General features: G+C 40.9%; 1 protein-coding gene across 1 annotated transcript; it reads right to left on the bottom strand.

Annotated features, from left to right (window-relative positions):
• Positions 1-291: 291 nt before the first annotated feature.
• On the bottom strand, positions 292-21,196 carry LOC115149346 (guanine nucleotide-binding protein G(q) subunit alpha). Its single transcript, XM_029692143.1, has 8 exons — positions 20,726-21,196; positions 20,166-20,343; positions 19,068-19,252; positions 18,182-18,336; positions 17,732-17,860; positions 17,345-17,474; positions 4,881-5,034; positions 292-2,188 (listed from the first exon to the last, which is right to left on the bottom strand). Exons 1-8 carry the CDS (start codon positions 20,786-20,788, stop codon positions 2,001-2,003), a joined length of 1,182 nt encoding a protein of 393 aa, XP_029548003.1. The 5' UTR covers positions 20,789-21,196; the 3' UTR covers positions 292-2,000.
• Between the last annotated feature and the right edge of the window lie 2,107 nt (positions 21,197-23,303).

The raw sequence follows: 23,303 nt of genomic DNA, 5'->3' as shown, positions 1-23,303 counted from the left end.
CAGCAATGCTGTCTGTCTTTGACCAGATGGATATCACTGAAATGATTTGAAAAGGCTAGGAAAAGGCAGACAGACATTAAATGCCATGACAAACAATGAGTGGCAGCATAATCTTCCAACACCATCTACGGTGTTCTCTATGCCATAGATTCTAATGGTAATCGCCACACAAATATACACAGTAGCTGAAAAAAGTGCAGAGAAGGATGTTCCATAAATTGGAATGATTTATTCCATCACTCCTAATTTCAAAACATGGACAAAATAGCTCCGAAGATAATTTGACATAAATGTGAAATATATATGCTTTATTTTCAATCGAGACTTTAAAATGGCACATAACGTCAGGGTGTGTGAAGATTGACACAAATCGAAAACCTTGTGCAGAAAACCTTCTGATTAGTTCTTTAATTTATATAAAAATGTAAGTACTTATTTTTACTCTCAAATTACATATATTTATGATTCAAAAAATGAGTTCAAGAAATGAATGCCTGTGTTCAAAGCAGGTCATTGGACCCAACATTCTCATTCAGCAGGTAACAATTGCAACACTTTTCATTTTACAGGACCTTAAAACAGAAAATCACTGTATCAGTTTGTATTTACAAAGTGCAAGGAAGCATATACTACATATGGGGAATCATTTTCAGCCCTTATCACAAATAATCTTGAAACCAGAGAGTGATTCGATAATACTCATTAAAGTTTAAATTCCCTAAACTGAAACTGTGCCAAAGCAATACAGTACATCTCCACTGAGAATACAAAGGACTGTCAAAAGGCAGATGTTATGGATCAACGATAGACCTTGTATAAATGTGATAACATTCCCTCATTGGATGAGGAACAGTATCAAGATGCACCATTTAGTGGGAGCTAATATGCTTATTTTATAACACTGGTAGCTGACATGTACAGTATCACAACTGAAAAGTGTTGATAGTCAAATGCATTTTGGCTGAAATTTGATGGTACAGCGTCAGATTTCACCCTTCTGTAGAGGGTTCAGTCAATAGAGGTAATATTAATTTGGCAACACTTAGCTATACACCAATAGAAAAACAACAAAATGTGTCAATTGTGCAAATAATACCTGTTTGCTAGTTTACGTGTTCTAGGTGATGATTATGACTGTTTCTTCTATCCTCTGACCCAGAGAATGACTACTCATTTTAAATACGTAAACAATGTATTTAATACACTTCTCATTACAAAAAACACATTATAGACTGTGCAGTGTTTGGGGCCTTCATGGGGTCCTTCTGCGGGAGGTGGGGAGAGCATACAACTATATTTTTTGTTTTTTTTGTAGTGGCGGTGCACCCCTGCTAAATGCATATAGGGGAAACACTAGTGTGACTATGACCCACTGGAGGATGTAAGGTGAGGTGATTCATAGCAGTTATCTAAATGTCCACCAGACTTTCTTTGACAAGAGAGCCGTCGGTCAACAGTCCTCAGAGTGACACCAGGCACATCAAAGCACTTTTAACTCTCATCTGATGAAATGTGTGTTTACACTGTTATAATGTGTTTTAAACGGTTTACAAAGAGTTCTCAATAACTCTCAATGTACACCAGAATCCTCTCTCTTCAAAAAGGCACAGTAATATTCATCATCACGATGCACCTGGTGAACAAAATCAAAGATACCCATAAACAAAAAAAGAATGCAGTGGTGAACAGTTGAAATAATACAGTCATTTATGTAAATTCTCTGTAGGGTTTCACCGTAGTGAAAGACAACCAGACATACTGGTTGTAGTCTATCTGTACTATGGCTCCAGGCCCTGGTCTCTGGCTGCAGCTTTTGGAGCAGATTGCATTAAAGTCTGTAACTGCGGTGGGCTGGAATCTTTAAACCAGGTTGTACTTCTTCACATTGCATTAAAGAGTCTAACTGCGGTCGGCTGGAGTCTTTAAACCAGGTTGTACTCCGTAAAATTCAGCTGGATTCTTTAATCCAGCTTGTACTACTTCAGATTCAGCTGTAGCCTTTAAACCAGGTTGTACTCCTTCAGATTCAGTTGCAGAATGAAGTCCTTGACGGCGGCAAAGACAAATCGAATGTTCTCTGTGTCAGTGGCACAGGTGAAGTGGGAGTAGATTTTATCGCAATCTGGATTCAGGTCCACAAACATCTTCAAGATAAATTCTCTTCCTGCCTGTGGGTCTCGCTGGGGTCCTGAGAGGAGATATGATTAGTTATATGATTCATGAAATAATGGCACATCAGTTAATTTAACTCTTATATCAATCTAAACCAATATATTAAATATTGTTTCATTTCTGGTTAAATGAACAAGGTATTGACCCAGCAGGACTGAGAGGGAGGGTGTTTGAAAGTGTACTGCCCACCGATTGTCTTAACTGGAACTGTGTGTGTGTGGTTTGAACATTGATTGCTTGTGAATCGCCTTCGGTGGCCACAGGGACCAAGAGGTTACAAATTGCACCGCCAAGGATCGATTACAGGCCATAAGAGGCAAGGTCTTGTAAATGGTGTTAGACGGCTGCATCATATACATACAATAGTTTATTTATGATGTGCATTGTATTTATATGGTTTATTTAGGGTGTTTTTATCTATAAAGTATACCGGTAATATGATACAGGGCCGGCGCAAGCACACAGTTTTTAAATGGGTTTTATAGTAAGGACATGTAATTTAACTGTAAAAATATATTACCGTGTAATGTGGCATGAACACAACCAGTCATGATGTTTTCATCTGATTGTCAAACAATTCACTTAAAAAAGTAGGTAACCTTTGCACTTTTGTCCAAAATAATTCCAGCATCTGAACAGTGCATCTGAACAGTTCACCCGCCAACTTTCTCAAGTGGCTGAAACTATCTCACTGGAGAAAGCATCTGAGTGAGCGAAACAGCACACCTCTGTCTTACTAGATCTAGCCAATGTACTGTATCTGGCGCTGTCTGACCCCCAAAATGTATGACATGCTACTCCTTCATGGGGGGGGGGGGGGTCAAGTGCAAGTACTGGTTCATTTGTCACCGTGCATTCAGAAAGTACACAGACCCCTTGACCAACAATGCAGTTCAAGAAAGAGTTAGAAAATATTTACCAAATAAACTAAAGTAAAAAATAATAAAAAGTAACAATAAAATAACGAGGCTGAATTTTTTTATTTAACCTTTATTTAACTACATCATACTATAACTAGGCAAGTTCTGTTTTTTATTTTTAATACGTTTTCAAAAAGTTCAGAAAACCTGTTTTCGCTTTGTCATTATAGCGTTTTTGTGTGTAGATTGACGAGGAAAAATGTGTATTTAATACAGCTTAGAATAACACTGTAATGTAACAAAATGTGGAAAAAGTCAAGGGGTCTGAATACTTTCCGAATGCACTGTATGCACATATATATATTAATTTGGTAAATATATATATTTTCTTAACTCTTTTTTGATCTGCATTGTTGGTCAAGGGGTCTGTGTACTTTATGAATGCACGGTAACAAATTAACTTGCACTTGACCCCCCCCCCATGAAGGAGTAGCATGTCATACTTTTTGGGGGTCAGACAGCAGCAGAATTTTTTTAAATAAATAAATATATATATATATATATATATATATATGTGCATACGGAAAGTATTCAGACCCCTTGACTTTTTCCACATTTTGTTACATTACAGCCTTATTCTAAGCTGTATTAAATACACACATATATAAAAAAGTATTTTATATCTAAATGTCCTCATAAAGGAGTAGCCTAGCCTAGTATGATTCTGACCTATGAAGCCTACAGGAAAGTGTCACTATGATAGCACCCACCCTGGTCTCTTTTGGTGCCAATAGTAGCCAGCTGCAGCTGACACTCACATATCCTATTGGCCTATGTCCGTCAGTGTGCACCACATTGTATCGTAGACAGAAAAGCCCCTTCTGTAAATATGCAATTAGGGTTAAGTGCCTTGCTCAAGGGCACATTGGCAGATTTTTCACTTAGTCAGTTCAGGGATTTGAACCAGCAACATTTTGGTTTCTGGTCAAACGCTCTTAACCACTAGGCTTCACATACTGAGCCAGAGGGGTGCTATTTGGCCGCCTTTCCTTCCAGTTCTCTGCTGCCAATGACTGGAACGAACTGCAAAAATCACTGAAGCTGGAGACCCATATCTCCCTCACTAGCTTTAAGCACCAGCTGTCAGAGCAGCTCACAGATCACTGCACCTGTATATAGCGCCTCTGTAAACAGCCCATCCAACTACCTCATCCCAATACTGTATTTATTTATTTATCTTGCTCCTTTGCACCCCAGTATCTCTACTTGCACATTAATCTTCTGCACATCTACCATTCCAGTGTCTAATTGCTATATTGTAATTACTTCGTTACCATGGCCTATTTATTGCCTTACCTCCCTTATCTCACCTCATTTGCACTCACTGTATATAGATTTTTCTTTTTTCTACTGTATTATTGACTGTATGTTTGTTTATTCCATGTGTAACTCTGTGTTGTTGTATGTGTCGAACTGCTGTGCTTTATCTTGGCCAGGTCGCCGTTGTAATTGAGAACTTGTTCTCAACTAGCCTACCTGGTTAAATAAAGGTGAAATAAAAAAATAAAAAAATAACAATTTGCTCACTCGGATGCTGAGATTGATGCGTCTTTCGGCACGCATCTCGGCCAAATAAATGATCAGTATATCAATATTTTATTTGGACGAGCAATGAGGTACGGTATAGCGGGCCAGGCCCCCTAAGGCCTGCCCATAATGCCGGCTCTGACACGATAACTGAATGCTAATCAATTTTGCATTGGTAGTTTATGATCACATTTAGCTGGTCCATGCAAATTGAGCTCTTGTCTTTTTTTCATTAAATCCATGAAAAAAATGAGTTCTTACCATCATATTCAGGGAAGTAATCCACCAGATGTGAGAACAAGATTTTCTCCTGCATTAAGTCAATCTTATTCAAGAATAGAATGATTGAGGAATCTTTAAACCACGGGTAGGTTATTATTGTCCTGAACAATGCTTTGCTTTCCTCCATTCGATTCTGTGGAAAGTAAAAAAAACACAATGTTAAAGAGACAAACTGTATTTGCCCTTCTTTTTTTTCTAACCCCATGTTCGTAAATTCAATCTGGAGTGCCAGAGTGCGCTCAGAGTGCGCTCTGGGCATTCGTAAATTCAGAGCTTTGTCATTGCCCATTCATAAATTCACAGAGTTTCACTCTTGGGGAGTCCGCTCTGGCTGAGGAGTAGGGTTGATCCAACCCCTCTGATATGGATCCAGATTCCTACCAAAAGGTTGAACGTACGTATCGTTAGGATCCTAAGAAAATCCATACGTAAACTGTTAGGATCGTAAGAAAAGCTACGCTTGAAACATGAACGTAAGCGTGAAATTGAATCTGTTGTTAGGTTCTTATTTTTCAGAGTAAATAACTCACAGACACTAGAGAAGCTTGACCAAGTGTAATTCTTCCCAAAGGGTCGACACAGCAAAAAAAACATTTCTCACCATCACAAGTATATATACTCTACTTTAGACACTCCTCTCTCTCCAATCCTTACATCTTATGGTTCAACAGGAAGAGGGTAACAGGATACTAAAACCATTATTTCTCCCTTCAGGGGATCTGACCTGACCTCCTGACCCCAACCCCTCCTTCGCCTAATCCACAGATGTCCTCTTGTATCACCTATTGCACTCCCGTGACTCTCTCCCGTCCACCCAGCACATTCCACAGCCACTCTGTCTTTCTACAGATCTCACTCCTTTATATACTATGTGTCTGATCTATCATGTCTTTAACATCTCAATGGTCAAAGTTTAGGCCGAATCCAACAATGTGAACATTCAAAAACCATGTTACGATTACAGAGTAACATTTTAGGTTTTGCACTACTGCACTATTTTAGCACTACTTGGTGATCTGAAAAGTCATAGTCAATAGATCAATAATATAATAATTATTTTAGCAAAAAAATTATCTTTTGCACGGCCAATTTTTCAGTTTTTTATTTGTTAAAAAAGTTTGAAATATCCTATAAATTTCGTTCCACTTCATGATTGTGTCCCACTTGTTGTTGATTCTTCACAAAAAATTACAGTTTTATATCTTCATGTTTGAAGCCTGAAATGTGGCAAAAGGTCAAAAAGTTCAAGGGGGCCGAATACTTTCGCAAGGCACTGTATATATATAGACTTAGGGTGGTGTCATTAAAACTCGTTTTTCAACCACTCCACAAATTTCTTGTTAACAAACTATAGTTTTGGCAAGTCGGTTAGGACAGCTACTTTGTGCATGACACAAGTCATTTTTCCAACAATTGTTTACAGACAGATTATTTCACTTATAATTCACTGTATCACAATTCCAGTGAGTCAGAAGTTTACATACACTAAATTGACTGTGCTTTTAAAAAGCTTGGAAAATTCCAGAAAATGATGTCATGGCTTTAGAAGCTTCTGATATGCTAATTCACATAATTTCAGTCAATTGGAGGTGTACCTGTGGAACGTACTTTGGTGCAAAAAGTGCAAATCAATCCCAGAACAGAAAGGACCTTGTGAAGATGCTGGAGGAAACAGGTACAAAACATAACCTGAAAGGCCGCTCAGCAAGGAAGAAGCCACTGCTCCAAAACGGCCATAAAAAAGCCAGACTACGCTTTGCAACTGCACATGGGGACAAAGATTGTACTTTTTGGAGAAATGTCCTCTGGTCTGATCAAACAAAAATAGAACTGTTTGGCCTTAATGACCATCGTTATGTTTGGAGGAAAAAGGAGGAGGCTTGCAAGCCGAAGAACACCATCCCAACCGTGAAGCACGGTGGTGGCAGCATCATGTTGTGGGGGTGCTTTGCTGCAGGAGGGACTGGTGTACTTCACAAAATAGATGGCATCATGAGAAAGGAAAATTATGTGGATATATTGAAGCAACATCTCAAGACATCAGTCAGGAAGTTAAAGCTTGGTCGCAAATGGGCCTTCCAAATGGACAATGACCACAAGCATACTTCCAAAGTTGTGGCAAAATGGCTTAAGGACAACAAAGTCAAGGTATTGGAGTGGCCATCACAAAGTCCTGACCTCAATCCCATAGAAAATGTGTGGGCAGAACTGAAAAAGTGTGTCCGAGCAAGGAGGCAAACCTGAGCCAGTTACACAAGCTCTGTCAGGAGGAATGGGCCAAAATTCACCCAACTTATTGTGGGCAGCTTGTGGAAGGCTACCCGAAACGTTTGACCCAAGTTAAACAATTTAAAGGCAATGCTACCAAATCCTAATTGAGTATATGTAAACTTCTGACCCACTGTGAATGATGAAAGAAATTAAAGCTGAAATAAATCATTCTCTCTACTATTATTCTGACATTTCACATTCTTAAAATAAAGTGGTGGTCCTAACTGACCTAAGACAGGAAATTTTTACTGGGATTAAATGTCAGGAATTGTGAAAAACTGAGTTTAAATGTAGTTGGCTAAGGTATATGTAAACTTCCGACTTCAACTGTAGATAATACCTTTGATACAGTGGAAGCAATACAAGATTATAATATTTACAGATAAGACAAATGCCAATGGTGGAGGTGTTGCGGTTTTTATTCAGAACCACATTCCTGTAAAGCTTAAAGAGGATACCATGTAAATTACCATTGGAAGTAATATGGCTACAGGTTCATATGCCTCACCTAAAGCCCATTCTTGTGGGAAGCTGCTATAGACCACCAAGTGCTAACAGTCAGTATCTGGATAGCATGTGTGAAAGCCTTATAATGTACAGTTGCAAGACAAAGTATGTGAACCCTTTGGAATTACCTGAATTTCCACATAAATTGGTAAAAACATGTGAACTGATCTTCCTCTAAGTCACAACGATAGACAAACACAGTGTGCTTAAACTAATAACACACAAATTATTGTATTTTCCTTGTCTATATTGAATACATAATTTAAATACTCACAGTGTAGGTTGGAAAAAGTATGTAAACCCCTAGGCTAATGACTTCTCTAAAAGATAATTGAAGTCAGATGTCAGCTAACCTGGAGTCCAATCAATGAGATGAGATTTAAGATGTTGGTTAGAGCTGCCCTGCAAAAAAATAAAAACACTCACAAAATGTGAGTTTGCTATTCACATGAAGCATTGCCTGATGTGAACCATTCCTCGAACAAAAGAGATCTCAGAAGATCTAACATTAAGAATTGTTGACTTGCATAAAGCTGGAAAGTCTTGATGTTCATCAGTCCACGGTAAGACAAATTGGCTATAAATTGAGAAAGTTCAGCACTGTTGCTACTCTCCCTATGAGTGGCCGTCCTGCAAAGATGACTGCAAGAGCACAGTGTGAATGCTCAATGAGGTTAAGAATAATCCTAGAGTGTCAGCTAAAGATTTACAGAAATCTCTGGAACATGCTAACATCTCTGTTGACGAGTATACGATACGTAAAACAGTCAACAATAATGGTGTTCATGGGAGGACAACATGGAAGAAGCCACTGCTCTCCAAAAACACATTGCTGCACGTCTGAAGTTCGCAAAAGAGCACCTGGATGTTCCACAGCGCTACTGGCAAAATATTCTGTGGACAGATTAAACTAAAGTTGAGTTGTTTGGAAGGAACACACAACACTATGTGTGGAGAAAAAAGGCGCACCAACATCAAAATCTCATCCCAACTGTGAAGTATGATGGATGGAGCTGTCACGTCCTGACCCTTGTAAGAGGGTCAGGGCGTGACAGGTGGTTGGTTTGGTGGTTTTGGGTTTTCTGTTTATATGTGGGGGTTTTCTAGTATTCTATTTCTATGTTTTGTTTTCCAGGTTTTGGCCGGGTATGGTTTCCATTCAGAGGCAGGTGTCTTTCGTTGTCTCTGATTGGATGCCATACTTAGGCAGCCTGTTTTCCTTTGGGGGTTGTGGGTAGTTGTTATCCGTTTTGTATACGTACCTGATGGAACTGTTGACTGTTGTTTTGTTACTTTGTTGAAGTGTTATCATAAATAAAAGAAATATGAGCACTTTACACATTGCGCCTTGGTCCCCTTTCAACGACCCTTGTGACAGGAGCATCATGGTTTGGGCTGCTTTGCTGCGTCAGGGTCTGGACAACTGGCTTTCATCGACGGAAAAATGAATTCCCATGTTTCCAAAACATTTTGCAGGAGAATGTAAGGCTATCTGTCCACCAATTGAAGCTCAACAGAAGTTGGGTGATGCAACTGGACAATGACCCAAAACACCGTAGTAAATCAACAACAGAATGGCTTCAACAGAAGAAAATACGCCTTCTGGAGAGGCCCAGTCAGAGTCCTGACCTCAACCCGATTGAGATGCTGTGGCATGACCTCGAGAGCGGTTCACACCAGACATCCCAAGAATATTGCTGAACTGAAACAGTTTTGTAAAGAGGAATGGTCCAAAATTCCTCCTGACTGTTGTGCAGGTCTGATCCGCAACTACAGAAAACGTTTGGTTGAGGTTATTGCTGCCAAAGGAGGGTCAACCAGTTATTAAATCCAAGGGATCACAGTTTTTCCACCCTGTACTGTGAATGTTTACACGGTGTGTTCAATAAAGATATGAAATTTTGTTTGTGTTTGTCTATTGTTCATATTGTTTCTGTATAAATTGTTCATGACCAATTTATACAGAAATCCAGGTAATTCCTAAGGGTTCACATACCTTTTCTTGCCACTGTATGTGATATCAACAGAGAGGTATATTTTCTGGGTGATTTATATATTGACCAGCTTTCATCAAGCTGCCAACTCAAGAAAAAGCTTAAAACGGGTTTAGGTTATCAGTCAACCTACCAGGGTATTTAAAAACAGCATAGGAATGAAATCATCAACATGTACTGATCACATCTTTACTAATGCAGCAGGAATTTGCTTGAAAGCAGTACCCAGATCCATTGGATAGTGATCACAATATAGTTGCCATATCTAGGAAAACCAAAGTTCCTAAGGATGGGCCTAATATAGTGTATAAGAGGTCATACAATAAGTTTTGTAGTGATTCCTATGTTATTGATGTAAAGAATATATGTTGGTCCGTGGTGTGTAATGAGGAGCAAACAGACACAGTACTTGACACATTTATGAAATTGCTTATTCCAGTTACTAATAAGCATGCACCCTTTAAGAAAATGACTGTAAAAACAGTTAAATCCACGTGGATTGATGAGGAATTTAAAAAGTTATGATTGAGAGGGATGAGGCAAAAGGAATGGGAAATAAGTTTGGCTGCACAACCGATTGGCAAACTTATTGCAAATTGAGAAATCATGTGACTAAACTGAATAAAAAAAGAAGAAACTACACTATGAAACAAAGATGAATGATAGTAAAAAGCTTTGGAGCACCTTAAATTAAAATCTGGGAAACAAGGCAAACTCAGCTCCATCATTCATTGAATCAGATGGCTCATTCATAACAACACTAACTGATATTATATTTTCAATTTAAACCTACTAGAATGTCTGTGCCCCTAGGCTTGGAGGGAAGCAAAAGTCATTCCACTACCTAAGAACATTAAAGCCCCCTTTACTGGCTCAAATAGCCGACCAATCAGCCTGTTACCAACCCTGGAAAAATAATGAACTGTCTAACAGAACACAGACGGTGTTCTTTAATGGAAGCCTCTCCAACATAATCCAGGTAGAATCTGGAATTCCCCAAGGCAGCTGTCTAGGCCCATTACTTTTTTCAATCTTTACTAATGAATTGCCACTGGCTTTGAGGAAAGCCAGAGTGTCTATGTATGCGGATGACTCAACACTATACATGTCAGCTACTACTGCGACTGAAATTACTGCTACACTTAACAAAGAGTTGCAGTTAGTTTCAGAGTGGGTGGCAAGGAATAAGTTAGTCCTAAATATTTCTAAAACTAAAAGCATTGTATTTGGAACAAATCATTCACGAAACCTTAACTAAATCTTGTAATAAATAATGTGGCAATTGAGCAAGTTGAGGTGACTAAACTGCTTGGAGTTACCCTGGATTGTAAACTGTCATGGTGAAAACATATTGATACAACAGTAGCTAAGATGCGGAGAAGTATGTCCATGATAAGGCGCTGCTCTAACTTCTTGACAGCACTGTCAACAAGGCAGGTCCTACAGGCCCTAGTTTTGTAGCACCTGGTAGAGGTCGACCGATTATGATTTTTCAATGCAGAGAACCGATAATTGAAGGAACAAAAAAGCCGATACCGATTAATCGGACGATTTTTTAAAATGTATTTGTAATAATGACAAGTACAACAATACTGAATGAACACTTATTTTAACTTAATATAATACAACAATAAAATCAATTTAGCCTCAAATAAATAATGAAACATGTTCAATTTGGTTTAAATAATGCAAAAACAAAGTGTTGGAGAAGAAAGTAAAAGTGCAATATGTGCCATGTAAGAAAGCTAATGTTTAAGTTCCTTGCTCAGAACATGAGAACATATGAAAGCTGGTGGTTCCTTTTAACATGAGTCTTCAATATTCCCAGGTAAGAAGTTTTAGGTTGTAGTTATTATAGGAATTATAGGACTATTTCTCTCTATACGATTTGTATTTCATATACCTTTGACTATTGGATGTTCTTATAGGCACTTTAGTATTGCCAGTGTAACAGTATAGCTTCTGTCCCTCTCCTCGCTCCTACCTGGGCTCGAACCAGGAACACATCGACAAACCCCACCCTCGAAGCAGCGTTACCCATGCAGAGCAAGGGGAACAACTAGTCCCCCGTGCTATGGGGTGATGCGTACGGCGTCGAGGCCGAGCATCCACAGGCCGGTGTGCTCGGTGCCAGCGTCCCGCATTTTCCGGGGGGAAGCGGGCACCCAGCCAGTAGGGGTGGTGCCAGTCCTGCGCTCGAGACCGCCAGTGCGCCTCCACGGCCCAGTGTATCCTGTTCCCACTCCCCGCACTAGCCCTGAGGTGCGTGTCTCCAGTCTGGCGCCTCCAAAGCCAGCACCACGCACCAGGCCTCCAGTGACTCAGCCCAGTCCAGTACGTCCTGTTTCTGCTCCTCGCACTAGCCTTGGGGTGCGTGTCTTCAGTCTGGTACCTCCAGTACCAGCCCCACGCACCAGGCCTCCAGTGCGTCAGCCCAGTCCAGTTCGTCCTGCTCCTGCTCCTTGCGCTAGCCCTGTGGTGCGTGAAAATAGTCTGGCGCCTCCTAAGCCAGCCCCACGCATCAGGCCTTCAGTGCGCAGCTCCAGTCCAGAGCTCCCGACAACAGTACCCTGTCCAGAGCTTCCGGCGACAGTTCCCCGTCTAGAGCTTCCGGCGACAGTGCCCCGTCTAGAGCTTCCGGCGACAGTGCCCCGTCTAGAGCTTCCGGCGACAGTGCCCCGTCTAGAGCTTCCGGCGACATCCTACAGTCCGGAGCCTGCAAAGACGGCCCACAGTCCGGAGCCGGCAGAGACGACCCACAGTTCGGAGCCGACAGAGACGGCCCACAGTCCGGAACCGGCGCAGCCAGAGTCGCCCTTCAGTCCGGAACCGGCGCAGCCAGAGTCGCCCTCCAGTCCGGAACCGGCGCAGCCAGAGTCGCCCTCCAGTCCGGAACCGGCGCAACCAGAGTCGCCCTCCAGTCCGGAGCTTCCAGAGTCGCGCTTCAGCTCGAGGTCTCCAGTGTCGCGCATCAGCCCGAGGTCTCCAGCGATGCGCATCAGCTCGAGGTTTCCAGCGATGCGCTTTAGCCCTGAGCCTTCAGCGGGGGTGGACAGGTTAGGTTGGGGACTAAGGCTGGAGCCTGAGCCACCTCCGTGGTAGGAGGATTGGGGAGTGGGGGGTGTTGCACAAGAACTGTTCGGTGACGGTGGCCACCCTCCCTTCCCTCCCCTGTAGTTTTGGGGATTTGTTTCGTTTTTGTTTCAGGTGCATACGGGGTCTGCACCTTTGGGGGGGGGGGGGGTACCGTCATGTCCTGACCAGTATAAGGGGTTATTTGTTATTGTAGTTTGGTCAGGGCGTGGCAGGGGTGTGTTTGTTTTGTGTTGTCGGGGGTTTTTGGGTATTGTTCTATGTTTTGTATTTCTATGTTCTTTCTATGTTGTGTACTTCTTTGTGTTGGCCTGGTATGGCTCTCAATCAGGTACAGCTGTACATCGTTGTTGCTGATTTTACATTGATTGGGAGCCATACTTAGGTAGCCCTTTTTCCACCAGTCTTTTGTGGGAAGTTGTTTTTGCACTGCTATGGTTAGCCTGCAATACTGTTTAACTGTCGTTCGTTTTCTTGTTTTGTGTAATGTTCTAATAAAAGTATTATGAGCATTCACGTACCCGCTGCATTTTGGTCTACTCACTACGACGGCCGTGTCACATACACACACGATAACATACTCACTATACATGGATTTTGTACTGTATATATGTGGTAGTGGTGAAGTAGGGGCCTGAGAGCACACAGTCTGTGAATGTATTGTAATGTTTTTAAAATCGTATAAACTGCCTTCATTTTGCTATGACCCAAGGAAGAGCTGCCTTGGCAGCAGCTAATGGGGATCCATAATAAATTCAAATATTGAAGCTGATCAACCCCCTAAAAAACATTTTTTGAACAGATCTTGTGTTGCAATTCTGACATACAATAATACCTTTCAGAGTTTTGGCAATTTCATCTCACCAACAAAAAAAACGTACACCAAACAGCCTGTGAGAAGTGCTACCCAAACAAGCATAACACAGTATAAAAACAATGGAAGGCAGGGCGACCGGAAAGACGTATTCTGCACGTTTTCAAGTTAAAAGTCTCCATACTCTATAACTCCTCAGTTGAGTTTACTTCACATTTAGGTAGGTAATGTAATGGATTTGTTTGCCAGCGTGAGTCTAGATAATACTAGCTGTATTATGCCTACAACAGTAAAGTTTCAGTCTGCTACGTGTATCTCTATAGCATGGGCATATCTCTGGGTGACGTGGACATCCCCATGCATACACCTTATAAAAATATGACTAATTCAATATTGCACCATCCCATTCTCTGTGCTCTGTCTGCAATCATAACCAGTAGTATCTACCAGGAATAATGAAACATAGAACAAGAATAGATGCTTGGTGAATCTATGAATTATGTATGACCACTGGAGTTTTTGCAACTAAAATCTTGCTAAAGCATATTCTGTAGGAGGGATTAATATACATTTAAAATAATTGGACCTGATTTATATGACTCAGGTCATGAACATACAGTTCCCCTTAATTTTTTTTATTTGGGGAGTTTCTCCCATTCTCCTCTGCAGATCCTCTCAAGCTCTGTCAGGTTGGATGGGGAGCGTCGTTGCACAGCTATTTTCAGGTCTCTCCAGAGATGTTTGATCGGGTTCAAGTCCGGGCTTTGGCTGGGCCACTCAAGGACATTCAGAGACTTGTCCCAAAGCCACTCCTGCGTTGTCTTGGTTATGTGCTTAGGGTCGTTGTCCTGTTGGAAGGTGAACCTTCACTCCAGTCTGAGGTCCTGAGCGCTCCGGAGCTGGTTTTCATCAAGGATCTCTCTGTACTTTTCTCCGTTCATCTTTCCCTTGATCCTGACTAGTCTCCCAGTCCCTGCCACTGAAAAACATCCCCACAGCATGATGCTGCCAGCACCATGCTTCACGTAGGGATGGTATTAGCCATTTTAGAATAAGGCTGTAACGTAACAAAATGTGGAAAAAGTGAAGGGGTCTGAATACTTCCCGAATGCACTGTATGTACTTTGAAATGAACAAGGGAGAGGTTAAACGTAGGCTAAATTTGGCATAAGCTTATTCCCACACTTTACAATAACTCTGTTGCAATGGTTTTAGGTAGTCTCCTTATAGGCTATTCCCTCCATCACAACACTGCTGCCCAGTTGAAGAGCTTGTGATCTCCATGCAGCACCACGCGCCTTCAGAAAAGCACCGCTCAGCCTCAGAAGATGCCCTTCTGGAGGCATTCAGCCATAGAGTCATTATACCCTAATGCAGGCCTATTTGCCTACTAGCCAAATAAATTGCAGAGCATGCATGATGGGTGACACTCGTTATTCCAACATATTTTAACATTTAATTCATCCTTCATTCAGTTCAGTCAGTCAGTATGTCATCCATTCAGTAATTTGTCTGAGTTGCAATAGGAACTAAATCAAAGAGAATAGAACAGTCTTTTCCGTTTGTTTATTGAAATCCATGTGTATTCAAAATTATCTAAATTCTCCAAAGTTCTTTACCCAATCACTTTAATAATTAAATGTTTAATTTAGGCATATCCAAAAAAAAATAATAGGCATTCAACTTGTAGGCATTGCAATTTAAGCTATCATTTTGGGTACTGGTCTCTTGCGGAATAATGTTAGAACTCTATTTGTGTTTTATAACTGTTTATATTATAACACTCCCCTTAAAAAGAGACCCTAGCTCACAGGCCTCTAAATATAGCCTCTAAATACATTTTCAACAAAATAGTTGAAGAAGCACGTGCAGTGGCTGATGGGGAAAACAGATCTGGCAATAAGAATAGGCTATAGAAAGTCTTGACCATTTGGGACTCCTTGGCTATTTCGCTCAGGACAGGTTATTAAAGCCAATACTTTATTTATTGATATGGATATAACCTCTGTGTGATGGGGTTGTGCAATGCAAATGGCTATAACAAGCCGACATGCAGAGTGGAATTCACAAATACAACAGTCAAAATGCCTAATATAAGGCCAACTGTCCGTGCTCCCAAATACTGGAAAAAGTGTGATTCATTAGGTTACATGATCACCACAATATCCCCACGGGGCTATAAAAATAAATTATGCAATTATAGGGCCATTAAATAACACACAACAGCATGGCATATTTATATAGTGGAATAGGCCTAGCATAAATCATATATACTTTCTATTTTGCAGCTCAGGCGGTTATTCTAGACAAGGCTCTTCTGTGTCTTCATCACAAGTCATTTGCTGAAGGCCCAAGCCTATACTACACCATATACTGATATAACGTTGTTATTGAATGCAGTTCTAAAACAAGCTCTAGACTTTTATTTTGGAAATGAAACCAGAAGCTGCAAACCCTAACGTCTGGGCTAAAGTTGCTTGATTGACTAGCTACATTCGGTTCATGTCCTTTGCAGATGCCACATTACTGACAAAAGTTTGTACCCATAAAAAAGATTTGTAACCGAGTAAAGGGAGACATAAAGTAAGAATTGAACGTGTAAATGTTAATTCATAGTCGTAACACGTTTACAGATCTATTTTAACGTTTACGTTTCATTTTTCACGCATGGCTTTTCTTACAATCCTAACGATACGTACGTTCAACCTTTTGGCAGATATCTGGCTCCATATTCTGACCTCACAACAGCAGTCAAGCATCCAAGCTAACTGGCTAATGTTGGCTAGCTTACTAGCTACTTCCAGACACAAATGAGAGAACACCTCACTCTGACCATTTTACTCGCCCTAGCAGAGCTGGTTAGGCTGTTTTCATGTTACCCAGAGTGTTGCTGACTGTCACTGTGCTGCTGGATCCAGTGTTCTACACAGTCAGTGTGGACGATTACTTTGCAGTGATTGTACAAGATGCAAATACTGTACAAAAAAACAGCCCTTGTGTTTGTTCCAAGAATCATTACAGTGACTGAAGGGCTCCCCCTGCAGGTGAACACTAAGCACAACCCCTGAGCTGGTCAAAGTCCAGTTCAAATGTAGCATGCGCGTTACAAAACAAACGTGAGTGTTCCTATTAAAACTTTGGGAGCATTCAAACAGTGTGTGGGGTATTCTCCTTTTTCTCTGAGAACATGTAGCCTGGTCCCAGATCTGTACGTGCATTTAGCCAACTCCTATGACTATAGGAGTTGTCATACAACAATAATCAGAGGGGTTGGCTAAACTCCAACCCTATGACGGAGTGTGAATGGATATCAGCTGAGGCAGACAGACGTTGGGCTCCGGGAAAATCTGGGTCATCTTCACATAACTGGTTTGGGCTGATTCAACGCATAACTGGTTTGGGCTGATTTAGCGCTGGAACAATGTGCCTCTGTGTTCGGACTGACTAGGTGATTATCTCTCTCGTGGATCCTCTACTCCACTAGCAGAGATCCAATCATAAAGAGATAGCAAGAGGGAGAGAGTTTGGCCAACTTTCTAGTACAATGCCATGTATCTCTGCCTCTAAGCATTCAATCAATCCATTCATAAGTTCAAGCAGCTCAGTTAGGTAGCTCGGTTTAGAAATGTCAATATTTAGCGGATTGTCATTGGTCAGTATTGTCCAGGAGGCGCCAATGTGGCTGCCGTGGATTTTAAGAGCACCATGTCCTCTAAGAGCACCATCATGCTTTGGACTGTTGAAAGCGCAATGAACAAACTTACCTCATTGTCAGACTCTACCAGGACCTGGTCATATTCACTGAGAGCCACCAGGAACATGATGGAGGTGACATTCTCAAAGCAGTGGATCCATTTCCGCCTCTCGGACCTCTGGCCACCCACATCCACCATTCTGAGAACAGCAGCACAGCACCATGAGGTTTAGGGGCAACTCTCAACAGGCAGGTATAGAGAACACAGAGCTCTTATGGGTTATGATGAGTTATTACATTAACATCAATATGTACTGTACAGAAAAGCAAGGAGATGGAGAAACATCAATTTGTATTTGAATAATTCAAAATGGAGTTTTTTAATACCAGTTACTTTTCTAGGATAATCTTGATCAATTGTGTTCAGCAGACAGGGATAGAATATGTGGATGTTTACCTGAAGACCACACTCTGGAGGTCAAAGGGGTACTCTATGATGCCTGTGGTAGGGACCCTGACCCTGAGCACGTCTTGCTGGGTCGGCACATAAGATGACTCAGCTATACGGTCCAGTGCATTCAAGTAGCTGAAAGGGCATGAGAGAAATGGGGTTATTTATTATTATTATTATCGTGTTAACAGTTCTGTTACTCATTAGATCACTTCTCAGAAAAACACAGAAGTCATAAGATACAGATCTTTCACCTGACTATCACAATAGCAATCAATCTGGCCATTGGATCGCGTTATTGTTTACCTGAATCTGCACAGCCTTTTATGCCTGAGATGGAACTGGTATTGGACACAGTGGAAACTATTTGGGAAGAGTGTGGGGAGTAGTCACTGGTCTCTGTGTCCACTCACTATTTGGCAGTCTAAACTCGAGGTTTGGTATTGGTTTACTCACTATTTGGCAGAGTCTGAGAGCTGGTATTCCCTCTTCCGATCGTAGCATTCCTGGATCCCAGGATCATTCCATAGACTCTTAATGGCGTCAACGTACGGATTTGTAAACATTGTGACCTTCTCCACGTCCACTTCAATGACAATATTTGCATGGCCCTGAAATAGGAGAGAGAAAGAGAAGGGGAAAGAGATCATTACATGAGAGAACTAAAGAGGCATTTGTCTGAGTGATCATGTTTGTTGTAAATGGAAGCCAAAGGATTGTGTCAGCTTGGCCTCAGACCGATCTAGAATTTAAATGGGTGTTAGTGCGTGGCAGTTAGCACATAGCTGGGAGGTAGTGAATTTGTATGATTACTAGGCCTCATATGGTGTCTTTAAGGTAATGGATAGAGAGCTACATGATTAAGCAACGTCATTTTGTCTCTCTTGTGGCATATTGGTCCCAGGAGTTGCCCTACTTTACGTGTGTGCCAACAGTCAACCACATGTGTACCTTTTACAAGACCTTCAGTCTGTCATCCTGCTCAGTAACTAATGACATCACCAACTAGGCAGAAAGTAAACAAAGTTACAGATATCATAACGACATCACCTGATCCTTTACTACAATCCTCACTGAGCCTCAGAGACTGTAGAAACAAATAAAAGGTCTGTACAAACATGGGCCTAGCCAGGTCCGGAGGTTTTTCTGACAATGAAAAGCTTTTAGCCTAGAGGCTATAACTAAAGCCCAGAGTGTTTCCAGAGTGGTGTCAAGGCCTGGAAAAACTCAAGTATATAAAAGAAAATTATGGTGCAAAAAAAAAGAAATGTGTGTGTGCCAACACAAAATGTTGGCAAAAAAACTGGCAAAGTTGGTATAAATGGAACAACAGAAGGGTCACCTGGTTGTCTTCACACTTGTAAGGGATCTGAAGGGTCTCCATAGCGTGGATCATGGACTGCATGGCAGTGAAGATGTTCTGGTACACCAGCTTGGTGAAGCCTCGCTTGTCCTCCTCGGAGTAGCCCGTCCCATGGATGATCCTCATCTGCTTGATGAAGGTGCTCTTCCCACTCTCACCAGTCCCTGGGAAGAAAAAGCTCAGAGATGAACTCTGTTTGACTTTTAAATTACCCACACAGTAGCCTGCCACTGCTGATGAAAGCCAATGCACATTTTAGGCTTATAATAGAGTGTCATTTTTATATTATCAATTTGATGAACACGCAAAGTGTAGATTAAACTATTGCTGAGTAACCCAATGTTGATACAACAGTTTATTGTAGTGCAATGTCTTTGGTACTCTGTGATGTTTATATAACTTAAATACGTAGAATCATTTATTAAGTTCACACATCCAGCTCACAACTGTCACCCTGCTGGGAGCAAAATAAGTTATAACTCAAGGAAAAAATGTTGACAGCAACCAGGCTCATGTAGTTTGTTAGGTGACTAAGGAAGGGTTACCATTGCTACTGTAAACGTTGGGTTGTTTAATTGCATAGTGGCCACATTTCTTGGAAATCAATCAATTATTGTCATGGATCACTGTCCATTTAGGTTCGGAGTTCAGAAATATTTTCCTGTGACAGATACAACACAAAATAGACCACATAACAGATTAGCCTTGTGGGAGGAGCTACATGAGGACAGGCTCATTGTAATGGCTGGAATGGAATCAATGGAAATTAGTCAAACATGTGGTTTCCATATGTCTGATGTGTTTGATAACTTTCCAAATATTCCATTCCAGCCATTACAATGAGCCCCTCCTCCTACAGCTCCTCCCACAAGCCTCTGAAACATTGTTTTCTTGGCAATATCTCAAATAAATTCAAATTGCCAGGCAATGTTGTTTTTTTTAAATAGGCATGTGCATTTAAATAACAGATACAATGTACACTAATAGAGTCAGTGATACAATGAACATGTTTCAAATAATGATACAATGTCATATCAGTGCTTTGAGTGGTAATTAGAACTGTGATCGTTGGTTTACCGAGAAGCAACAGCTTAAACTCGCGGCGCGAGTCTTTCTTGTCCCGGCGAAGCTGTCTTTCGATCTCGTCGTTGATCCGTCGAGCCTCCTTTCCCTCTTCGCTGAGGCAACAGGCCCCTACGGAGCCCAAAGTCATGACTCTCTTGATAACACTTACTTTTGGGTCGAGGAGGTAGGCCTATATTCCAAAGTGAAATAAAAAAAATCAACAACAACAAAAAAATATTTAAAAAATTGTTAAGGCGAAAAACATTTTGTCACTTTGTTAAATAAATTGTTATATTTAACTAAAAAAAATGTCCTCCCTCAGCACTGGCTGAATTTTCTATCTACAGTGCCATGCATAGCCTACGCTCTAGAGTCCACAGTAAAAGCCAAGCGTAATAATGCGAATACAATTCCCAGAAACTGATTGAACCTTTGTCAGAAACATAAATAGACCACTTTGTTATTTTATATTTATGTAAACTACGGTCCCATTACGAAATGCAATAGGAGCCAATCCGTTGGGCGAATGAATAATGAAATACCAACATGTAAACAGAAAAGCAAATCTTTACCTCCAATAGTTGAACTCCGGGTGTGGTGAGTGAATATGGCGGACTTTTACTCCATATCACCATAAATTTATAAAAAACGAAATTCCATTATTCCACAGGAGTAACAAAAAATAATCCCATATCACAATATGTTCCTTTTGAATTTGTCTTCATTGAAGATGCATTGCTTAACGTTATTATATTTTTTCTATTGTCCCCTTTGCTTGTCCCATCTGTAATTTCATTAGGTACAGAATACAGTGTACTCTGACTGGAGTCTATGTGAACCTAGCAGCAAAAAGGCAAGGAGCCATACAAATAAAAGTGCTCTACACAGTAAAACATTTTCTTCGTATTCATCCACCCTTTTGTCATTCTTCTTCAACATCCCTCATCCTTGCCTTTATTTACGTTTTTCTCTTCATCATTATTCTACATCTTAATCATTTTCACCAACATAAAAAGTGTGGGCCCATGAATGGGGTGTGTCGGACAGTGTCTCTCGAAGTAGAGGACTCTTATTTTCACACAATTCTAGCCATTATTGCTGCCAGCTGCTGTCGTGTTGTGCTGGCGTAACTCAAGCCCCGAACCATGTGACGTTAGGAGAGGGTGTGTTTAGATGGGAAAGGATCATGAAGGCATGTCGCTCAATATGTTACATTGTAATGAAACAACTGTCCCGTGGCACATAAAAAGGGTGGGCAGTTCACTACTTAAATAAACACTTAACATATCTTGGATTGAAGAATATAGAGGCTAATTTCACAAATTTTAAATGTGTTATTACATGTTATTGACTACAGTATACCAAAAACTAGGAACACCACGGAGGGCCGAGTGTCTGCAGGTTTTCGCTCCTCTCCTGTACTTCATTGATAAATTAAGGTCACTAATTAGTAAGGAACTTCACTAACCTGATTGTCTCGGTCTTAATTTAAAGGAACAGTGGTGGAGAAAGTACACAATGTCATACTTGAGTAAAAGTAAATATACCTTAATAGAAAATTACTCAAAACTTAAAGTAACACAGTAAAATACTACTTGAGTCAAATAAAGTATTTGGTTTTACATATACTTAAGTATCAAAAGTAAAAGGAAATGCAATACATAATTTCAAATTCCTTATATGAAACCAGACAGCATGATTTAAAATAATAATACTTTACAGTTAGCTAGGGGCACACTCCAACACTCAGACATAATTTACAAACAAAGCATTTTTCTTTAGTGAGTCCTCAGATCAGAGGCACTAAGGATCACGTGTCCTCTTGATAAGTGACTGAATCGGACATTTTCCTGTCCTGCTAAGCATTCGAAATGTAGCAAGCACTTTTGGATGTCAGGAAAATGTTTGGGTGTAAAAAGTACTTATTTTCTTTGGGAATGTAGTAGAGTAAATGTTGTCAAAAATATAAACGCGACATGTAAAGTGCTGGTCCCATGTTTCATGAGCTGAAATAAAAGATCTCTGAAATTTTCCATAAGTACACAAAGGTTATTTCTCTCCAATTTTGGGCACAAATTTGTTTACATCCCTGTTAATAAGAATTTCTCCTTTACCAAGATATTCCATCCACCTGACAGGTGTGGCATATCAAGAAACCGATTTAATAGCATGATCATTAAACAGGTGCACCTTGTGCTAGGGACAATAAAAGGACACTAAAACAACACCATGCCACAGATGTCTCAAGTTGAGGGAGCGTGTAATTGGCATGCTGACTGCAGGAATGTCCACCAGAGCTGTTTTTATTAATTTAAGAAGGCAAGTCAGTTAAGAACAAATTCTTATTTACAATGACGGCCTAAACCCAAACAACACTGGGACAATCGCACTATGGGACTCCCAATCACAGCTGGTTGTGATACAGAATCAAACCAGGGTCTGTAGTGACAGCTATAGCACGGAGATGCAGTGCCTTAGACCGCTGCGCCACTCTGGAGCCCTAAAGCCAGAAAATGTCATGTTCATTTCTCTACCAGAAGCCGCCTCCATCATTGTTTGAGAATTTGGCAGTAACTCCAACCAGCCACACAACCGCAGACCACGTGTAAACATGCCAGCCAAGAACCTACACATCTGGTTTCTACAGCTGCGGGATCGTCCAAACTCATTCTGATTGGCTGGGCCTGGCTCCCAAGTGGGTGGACCTATGCGCTCCCAGGCCCACCCATGGCTGTGCCCCTACCATCATGTGAAATCCATAGACTAGGACCTAATGAATGTATTTCAATTGACTGATTTCCTTATATGAACCGTAACTCAGTAAAATCTTTGAAGTTGTTGCATTTATTTTTGTTCAGTAAAGTAGATACCCCAAAAAAACACTTACGCATTTTTACACCACTGGAAAGGAAAAACCAGCAGACACTAGGCCCTCCATGGAATAAGGTTGACCTGATCTACACTGATTGAAGTGGATTTAACAGGTGACATCAATAAGGGATCATAGCATTCACCTGGATTCATCTGGTCAGTCTGTCATTGAAAGAGCACGTGTGCTTAATGTTTTGTATACTCGGTGTATGTTAACACAGAACTCAGATATCACAAGGTGGCACATGAATCATAGCCTTAGTCAACTAGGTATTACTT

The sequence above is a fragment of the Salmo trutta genome, chromosome 15 (genome assembly GCF_901001165.1).
Source record: "Salmo trutta chromosome 15, fSalTru1.1, whole genome shotgun sequence".
Lineage (NCBI taxonomy): Eukaryota > Metazoa > Chordata > Actinopteri > Salmoniformes > Salmonidae > Salmo > Salmo trutta.
This window is presented reverse-complemented; position numbering and strand designations above follow the sequence as displayed.